Consider the following 9,176-nt stretch of genomic DNA (forward strand, 5'->3'; position numbering starts at 1 on the left):
TGCATTGCAGACTGTTTTTTTTTTCATTTCATATTGCGCATAATTTGCCATGCTGTGGGATTTTGAGTGTATGCTGTAATTTTATTTGTGGTAAAATAAACATATCCTATCCTAAAACATTAAAACTATATATATATATATATATTTTTTTTTTTTTTAATGAAAGAAAAATTCATTAAAACACTTATCACAAATAATAAAATGTACGTAGAATACAGTGCTATCCATTACTGGATGGTGAAGAGTTTAAAAGGTGTTTCGGAGTATTGAATGTGAAAAGTAGTGGAAGTTATACAAGTATAGTATAGGTTAATCGGAATGTGGGGAAGATTAATATGTGTCTGGCGTGGTTTATTAAACTTTAAAATATGTATAAATGATCACAAAAAATATGTGGTCGTTATTTTACAGATTTTACCGACTGGAGGGTTGGTCTGGAACCTAACTCCAGCAATAAAAGAGGGATTACTGTTAAGGTCCAACACAAGGACTCAAATCAAACTAAAATACAATTAAAATGTCAATAAGCTTCTCTCTTTTGACAGTGGCAGGCAAACCATTGAATTGTTGTATATAGTACAAACCGATGGCATTTTGGTTGTCTACAACCGTGAACCACATTTATAGTTACTGTAGAGGCAAAATTCCTCTCTTGTACGTCATCATCTCATTGTTATGCAGTTGTACCTAATGCTGTGTCTGATAAGTGTATTACGAGTACGGTAGCATTCAAAGTTGTGTACCGCCATCTAGCGGGAGAATGTATGAATTGAAGGGAGTGTATTATGAGAAATTGACTTTTTGCTTGGACGCAAATATAAAATTTAAAAAAGTTCACATACCTATTTCTAAAAATGTTACTATGAGCAAGCCTTCCTGAACTTCAGCCCAACCGGTATGGAAAAGAACCTGCTGTTTCTCTGCCCATGACATGATCAGCTAGGCTGGGCGAAGATCCAGAGCCACTTTCGAGCGAAGGCCAGAGTCCGGCTGCGGTACTATATCATGCAAGGGAAGTCAAGATCATCTGCACCAAACTTTCTCATCCATGTCTTTAAAGAGTTTATTAAAAAAAAAAAAAAAACATTTTTAAAAGATGCTAAACAAATAAGTAGCATCCATTTTTCCAGGTCATACACGTGTTATCTGATTGACAGTTGTCAATCAGATGGTTTTCAGCTCACTCGTCAGACTTTTGAGAGCGGAAACAACGGCTTGATTGTTCCCAAATATAAAGAGATATTTTTATACTTAACATTTTTGCAATCATTCAAATTTGGCTCAGTTGTCAACAACACTCTTGTCAGCGGTGAGTCAAATTTCATTTATTTTCACTTTAATCGGGACTTTAAACAATGAATGAAAAGTTGCGATGCATTTGTCTACGATAAGTATGAAGTATATACATTTTGGAAAAATTGAATAGTTAAGCCAAAATGTCATACAATATGACAATATTGACAATGATTTTCTGTGGATATGTTTTTTTGGGTCTAATTTGTAAAGGTTTAAGATTCAGAATACAGAATACTTTATAATGCAAAATAATATGTTACTGTTTTTGTATCATTTCAAATTTGGAGTTCTGTATAGTAAGACTGCAAATTCACAAATATGCATGTGTTCATGACTGTAAAACAAATAATTCTTCGGATTGTGCTGTTACTGTGTGGTGATTTAGTTATGATTAATTCACTCTCAACTAGGAGTTATAATTATCTCCTCTCAAATGCTGTCACAATATGGTAGCAGACAAAAATGTGGCTAATGGCTGAATATACAGTAAGCAGTCAAAGGTTTGGCACAAACTTTGACTGATACTATGCATTTTTTACACAACAAATTTATTTTGACCAATATCTGACTTTGTCAACGGCACTAGAGTTTGAACCAAAACAAATAAGCCATATGCAGGGTGGATTTATGTAAAATAATTGTATTTTATATTTTCGAAATGGTACAAAATCATACATTACAGTAATCATGGGGCGGAAGCCACATGTAGTGTAACTAAGAACTGAGGACACCAGCAGATTTTATATTAAAGCGAGCAACAAGCTGAACCCCCCACAAGGCAAATACATGGCTTCAAAGTTATATAATGCTTGAACTGATTACCCATCCCAATATTTTTTGGACTCTGTGAATCACTGATAGTAAATAAGCATTTGTTGCCTTGGATTGTCCCTGCCGCAGAAAGTGTCTCAGAAGTGGACAGATTCCACCTGAATGTGGCATGGACTCCTTATACCAATCTATGGGACACCACACCGCACTTTCTGGATGACTTATTTGGCGGTGATGACCACCGGGATGTCAGTGGTGGTTTCAGCGTCCATCCCGCGCTCGTCCGAGTCACTCTCCATGCTGTCACTCTCGTCAGAATCACTGTCTGCAGCTCCAGGTGTGGCTGTAGCCTCCTCGCTGCTCTGCTCGGGTGCATAATCCTCTTCTTCCTCCTCCACATCTGCGGAGCTTCCGCTATCGCTTCTGCCAGCGTTCTCCTCCTCCTCCTCTGGGAGAACATCCTGGTTCTCAGGAGTGCTGGTATCCTCCTCCATTAGGTCAGAGTGCTCCTGGTAAGTCTGAAGCAAGGAAGATGAGCATTATTACAACAACACGTAGCTTTCCACACACAGCTGCGTAATCGATATTACGTAGTAGTTGTTTCACAGAAGAATGCAATGTGCAATTAAGGACGTTTAGGGTATGGAATGGTATACATGCAGAGGCTGGCAGAACTCGACACACACTTTGGCTATACTAAAGGTTTAGTGCAGCTTTGGGCTTCCAATGTTTCATTGAAAGGAAGTGGCTATACTGTACTTTCAGGACTATATTTTCTTCAGGCTATTTTTACAGAATTCCCGCTGTACATGCTTGGTATGAAATTGGACACCTTGCCGTCGGTGGACCCAGCTAGAAGTTCCCCAAAGTCAGGATCTCTGTAATAAAAAATGTCTTGCTGTATACTGTATGTATGTATAAACAGTATGTATGTATGTATGTATGTATATATATATATATATGTATATGTATATATATATATATATATATATATATATATATATATATATATATGTATATATATATATATATGACAAAAAGCAAATGTGGTGGTCTGTGGCTTTGTGTGGGTTGCCAGCAACGCATGGATCTGTGGTGTTTGTTTATGTTTACTTAAAGACATAATGCAAACATCAGGCTTAGAAGAAACTAATCATTTCGGGGGACCTCATAGGTGTCTACAGCCAGATGAACTGGTCCGCAACTCTTAAAAGCAGAGAGAACTTCCAGCCGGCCGGGAATATCAAGGCGCTTGTTGAAACTCTGTAATTATGATTTTCTTAAATTATGCGCCTGACTTTTTCAACTACCATAGTTTTTTTCTTCCTTTGAAAGTTTGCACCCTGGGCATTACTGGCTTGGCTTGCTTTGGCTCTCCAGTTTACCGGCAACAACTATGGTTGTCTTCACGTTTTTTTTTTTAAAGTTCGGCAAAGTGGTAAGTTGTAAAACATTCTGTTTCGTTTTGGAGTTCTCAGTCACAATAACATTTACATACTGTATACATACAGTATATCATCACCGTGTCTCAGAAGTTACTGTAAAAAGTCCTAACATACAGTAGGTATTATTGTATTGATTTGATACCGAGTTGCTTCGGACCTTTATTGAGACACCCTTGTCTCTGTATCTTTCCAATATGGGACTGATGTTTCGTTGACTGATCAAAGTACACCACATTTTCGACTGTGGGGAAAAGCTTCAAGTCTTACACCACAAACACACAATTGGAGCTTCTATAAAACCAGCTAGCGGTAAATCGAGGTCGTGAAAATATAATAAATCAACCGCTTATTGAATAGAATGAGGTGGGGGGGGGATCTTTGCTGCTCTCGGTTTCATGTGCTGCTCGATATAAAATGTGTCCTTTTTTGCTTTCATTTTCAATCTTAAATTCAAAATGATGGAACATTTGTAGCGAGTCAGGCCTTGAGCGTCGATAGAAATAACTTGCAGCAGCATGTTCAAAAAACCTAATACTGAAGAGCATTTCATTTGAATTATAAACAGTTCAAATAGTCTGCAACTAACCTCACTCTTGTACACCTCTGGTGACTTCTCCACCTCATTGTTAATGGGCATGTCATAACCCAATTTTTTCCCTGTTTCAACGTATTCATAGGACTTGTAAGGCGAAGGAGCCTTGTGGTAGGTCTTCTCTTCCGGATACACGTAGCTCTTGTACTCGCTGGGGTATCCTCCCATGCTGTCACCGCGGCCTGAGTCTGTATCTGTGACAATGGTGGGCAACAGGGGCTCCTCTGTAGTTTCAAACACAATTACAGGGGTGACCGTCTCAGGAGCGACAGTGGAAGACTCGCCCGACTCGGAGCTGTCTTCCTCATCTTCCTCCTCACTTTCCTAGAGGGACAAATCGCATCACAACATGAATGGAGAAGTCTCTGGAGCTGCACATCGGAAAATATGTCGAATTGTTACAGTGTTTAATGCATCAAAACATCTCAACGACTATATGCCATAATATAGTGAAAAAGGCTTTTTAAAAATAATGCATTTTGTTGTGCTTATGCTAATCAGGGTCGCGGGTGAGTTCAGGCAGACTCGACACAAGAGGGCTTGTGCTGAGATTCAAACCCTGAACCACGACTGTGAGGCAGAAGCTAGATCCACATGTTGGGGGTCTAGCTCACCCCCGACCCTAATGTGGACTAACTAAATATGGTGGCAGACAGTATTTGTTTGAACTTTACTCACACTTTCCTCTGATTCATCATCATCTTCGTCGTCATCATCATCGTCATCGCTGTCTTCACTTGTTTCATCTTGATTGTCGACGGAGGGTGTGTCTGTTGCAGCATCATCTTCAGTTTCAAAGTTGACTAAAGATGGAGTCTCGACTGCTGCCGGCTGCAAAAAATGCCAAAGTCAAAAAGGTCACAAATGATGAATTATACAAGATTTACAGTTCTGGTACTGTGCATTATGCTGTAAATGTATTCTTCTTGACTTACCTCATCAGAACTGTCTGTGCTCTCATCTGAACCAACAACAATGGGTGCTAAAAACCTTTGGAATAACTGTAAGATCATGGAGTAATGTTGTTTTCCTTTTTTTTTTCTTTAAACAAATACATATGAAATGTAAAATGTCAGCTTTTAGTTTGAAGTTGAAGGAAGGTTGTACCCTGAATGGCGCCGCACGGAATCGAGTCAATTGGGCCACCTGTTTCCTGAAAAGCGAAGCTGCAGGACGTCTGACCTGTGGACAGAAGGAACAGTCAGCGTGGATGTCTCAGTAACGCTGTCTGTCTCTGTCCGTCCGTCTGTCTCTTTATACCCACCGCTTCTTCAGAGCTCTCTGCAGAACTGTCAGAAAATTTTCTTGCCTGAAATGCAAACAAGAACAATAAATACGAAATAAACTAAAACTACAGTAATCACCAGAGAAACTGTGTGGAATGCTGAGAGAGAGAAAAAAGAAATGCAACACACTGCGTCATAGAAACATAGAAGTATCATGCAAATATGAGAACTACCGCATGTAAACGACATATTCTTTATTTGATTGGACGCTTAGTAAGGGTTTTAAGTATATGCAATTGCACCCTTGCCAAGTGATTATCAACTTTCATGGCATTAAAATTTAGTTGAGATGGATGGTTAAATGTTAAATGTTGGCGCTTGCCAGCACAGATGAATTTTTGGGAACGACTCACCGGTCGGCAGAGAACTGCAGCAAAGAGCAGAACAAAAACAAATACCACTTTCATGGTGTCTGTGTGGCGCCTAGAAAGAAAAAGGAAAAAAAATGGAAGCACTCAGATAGAATCGAAACAATGAATTCCATTTTATTCGCATTATATATATATATATATATATATATATATATATATATATATATATATATATATATATATACACACACACACATCCATAATCTAACACTACATTCAACAATATGTCAATGTGCAAATGAAGTCTTCTCATTCTGTTTTCCGTCTAAAAAAAACAGAACCTGATCACATGACTGTTGTGCATTGCTTCCTGGCTCACTGGCATGTTCAGAGGGTCATTAAAGATCCTACTATAGAATGTAAATGGAGGCCATGGGTCCCCTCATTGCTCGTTTTTTGTTTTTGTTTGTGTGTGTGTTACGGTAAAACATTTTCTCTGTCATCACCCAGAAAAAAAAAATCGATCAAGTTTGGAGGGGATTATGGGATCATTGTACTTCAAAGGATGTGAAATTGGTGTAGTTTACAAGTGTCGTGTGAAAACCTGTCCAAAATGCAAAATGATCAGCCATGAACAAATGTCCTTAAATTTTGTCCTTAAAAGTTGTTGAAAATAACAATGAAAACTGTCCTCAAACAATTATTACAAATTGCATACTTTCAAAGAAATGTTCTAGAAACGGAAGTCAATAAAACGACAAATCAAGAGTTTCCTGTACATCATAATGTAGCCCATGGCTTCTCCCAAAGTTTGTTGAATGAAGTACACGTGGGAAAATATATTGTGCAATCGATATACTGTCTATCAAATACATCTTCAACCAGTTAGCACTGCAGCCGCACATCAAGCCCAAAACATATACATAAGTATGTTAGATCAATGGAAATTGCCTTTTTTAGTTTTTCCATTGGATTTCTCTGCGTTCATTATTTTCAGCTCAGAAGAGGAAGAAGAAAAAAGTCGTGTAGTTTACTATTTGTGTATCAGTGTTCAAAACACAGCATGAAAAGAGTTAAATTGCAAGTTAAAGTTAGTGCATCCGCCACAAGACCCAAAAATGTGGGGACAACTGAAAGGCCAAGCGCCCCACACACACACACACACACACACACACGCAGAGATACACACAAGCAGCATACAGAGCAAAAATTAACATCTCATTCCAAAACCATGCCTAGTAATCTATTGCCGCTCGACCGCCACTCGTCTCTTTTTTTGGGGGGGGGTTTCCCAACAGGTCGGAGGGATTTTCTACCACTCGGCAAGACATTGCTGTTGGTCAGGCTCACTTTGCTTCTTTCGAAAGATGGGGTGCTATCGAGGAAAATCAGATGTCTTCCAGTCTCTTGCAGACATTAAAACGAACGTTTTCCACAAATTGGGAATCATTTGACAGAGATCACGGCTGTCCAAATTTGTAGTTCAGGGACCACATACACCCTAACTTGATTTCAGAAATAAAACCATACCATGCTTAATATATTAATAAATAACAATACCTGTCACCCTTTGTTTTAATATAAAACAAAACACGTACATTAGCTAATTCTTCAGATTTAATGACTTTTTACAATCATTTTACAAGCCAATCTCAGATTTCTTGAGAGAATTTGGCTTCAGTTTGTCACCTCCATGTGTGCATAATAACTGATCACTGTGATTAAGGCACAAAATAATAAGGCACAAAACTTTAAGTCACAGGTATTTGGAACTGAAAAATATTCAAACAACGTATGAAGTAAAAGGAATTATGACTCCTCGATTTTCTACAAGAGCATTATAATTCTTAAAATTGGCCTTAGTCCTCCCCTCACCATGTCGTGTGTATTTTTTCACTTTCAAATTCATCCCACCGGGTCGGGATGAATTAGCACCCCTGCTCTAGACGATAGTGCAACTGTACATTGCGCAAAGTAAATGGCTCTATCTAAGTACAGCACCTAGAACTCTTCATGTATTTGCTGGGGCGCACTTTTATACAGTAACGTGTAATTCAGTTCCACTCTAAACCTTCTGCTACTTTCCAGATGTTATACGTGTTCTTGCAGCTATTAAAAGCTGCACATAGCAAACAAGTATTAGCCTCCTGAAACCGCAGTCCCTCCCAAGCACTCCATGTTGTCCATATTCACGTTTTATGAAATTTGCACTAACCTTATTTGGAGTAGCAGGAAGCTGCAGAGAGAAGAAGACTGATGAGGTTTGATGGCAGTATGTTCCTGGAGGCTGTGCGCTGGCCCTGTGATGCTGCTGCTGTCTCCCTACTGGTCTTTAAATCTTCATGCTTCTGTCAACAGCCAATCAGGGCAGAGATTGTGATGTCATGAGGTTAACCGCTCCATGGTCCACTTCTTGTCTGTCTCCCCCACTCTTCCTTTGGTTTGTGGTGTGGGGGCTAAAACACATACACACATATGGACAATTAAGTTAATTTAAGGAAATCTACTTGTATGATGTAGATTAAAAAAACACCAACAAGTGCTATGACAATGATTCAACTTCCTCAAAGACAGGAAAATGTCTGACTGAGGTCTAGCGGGATAATTGACAATATGTCTGCAAGAGCAGACTGATGCCAAACTGTCAACTGAAGAAAATAACCAGATTGTGTTGGCTTTACCCTTTTTTCTGTGCACATATCCTGTTTCTCACTAAATATGTCAGACGTGCACTGTCAAAAGAACAAATCCCAAATCCGATTTAAATGACTTTTTAAATTGACCAAGATTCAATATTTTGGGTTATATAAATACAGTAAATGTGATGTGTTAGGTCATCAAAATGATGTTCTCACCACGCTTATGTGGATTTTCTCCATGTTCTCCTCCCACGTTCCAAAAACATTCATGTGTGGTTAACTGAAGACTCAATTGTCCAGAAACTGGAGGTGTCAATGTGAGTGTGAATGGTTATTAGTTCATGTTCCCTGTGAATAACTGGTAACCAGTCCAAGGTGTGGCTCACTTCTTGCTCTAAGTCAGCAGCAATAAGATTCAGCTCACCCTTTGACCTGATGAGGTCACACAGAAAAAAGAAAACTGTGACTGAACTACACAAATTGACTTTTTTTTTTACTTTTGGTGTATTTTATAAAACAGGACATTGAATTAGTTGCAACACGGGAGAGGTGTAGATGCATCTGTGTTCTGTTGAAGCTACATCATTATTTTATATAGTGTACACTGCAAAGCCAGCTCTGTTCAGAGTCAGTGTGATGAGACTCACCTCCCAGGCACCATCAGTAATCCTCCCTTGTCATGTTACGTTCCCCCATCATGAGAAAAAAGGAATGTGCCATTTTGCCTACGTTACGTGAGAAACAGTAAGAAGATTTCACATCATGCCAAGACTCTACATAGATAATAATGATAATTTATGAATTTGTGAGTGATGCAAACTTTAGATCATGCGATT

At 38.8% G+C, this 9,176-nt stretch overlaps 1 protein-coding gene across 1 annotated transcript; it reads right to left on the minus strand.

The window, feature by feature from the left end:
- Window positions 1-1,319: 1,319 nt before the first annotated feature.
- spp1 (secreted phosphoprotein 1) lies at window positions 1,320-8,000 on the minus strand. The gene is made up of 8 exons (XM_061698857.1): window positions 7,917-8,000; window positions 5,744-5,813; window positions 5,369-5,413; window positions 5,212-5,286; window positions 5,040-5,105; window positions 4,783-4,935; window positions 4,099-4,428; window positions 1,320-2,585 (listed from the first exon to the last, which is right to left on the minus strand). Exons 2-8 carry the CDS (start codon window positions 5,795-5,797, stop codon window positions 2,289-2,291), a joined length of 1,020 nt encoding a protein of 339 aa, XP_061554841.1. The 5' UTR covers window positions 5,798-5,813; window positions 7,917-8,000; the 3' UTR covers window positions 1,320-2,288.
- Window positions 8,001-9,176: the final 1,176 nt, after the last annotated feature.

This window comes from Phycodurus eques, chromosome 15, assembly GCF_024500275.1.
Source record: "Phycodurus eques isolate BA_2022a chromosome 15, UOR_Pequ_1.1, whole genome shotgun sequence".
NCBI classification, from domain to species: Eukaryota; Metazoa; Chordata; class Actinopteri; order Syngnathiformes; family Syngnathidae; genus Phycodurus; species Phycodurus eques.

What these genes read in the sequence shown, in the direction of transcription:
- spp1 (XM_061698857.1), bottom strand. Translation starts at nt 5,797, where the DNA reads ATGAAAGTGGTATTTGTTTTTGTTCTGCTCTTTGCTGCAGTTCTCTGC. An exon ending in TCCGTGCGGCGCCATTCAGG is followed by an intron (nt 5,106 to 5,211) that starts GTACAACCTTCC and finishes ATGATCTTACAG; the next exon opens with TTATTCCAAAGGTTTTTAGC. An exon ending in ATGATGAATCAGAGGAAAGT is followed by an intron (nt 4,429 to 4,782) that starts GTGAGTAAAGTT and finishes TTGTCCCTCTAG; the next exon opens with GAAAGTGAGGAGGAAGATGA.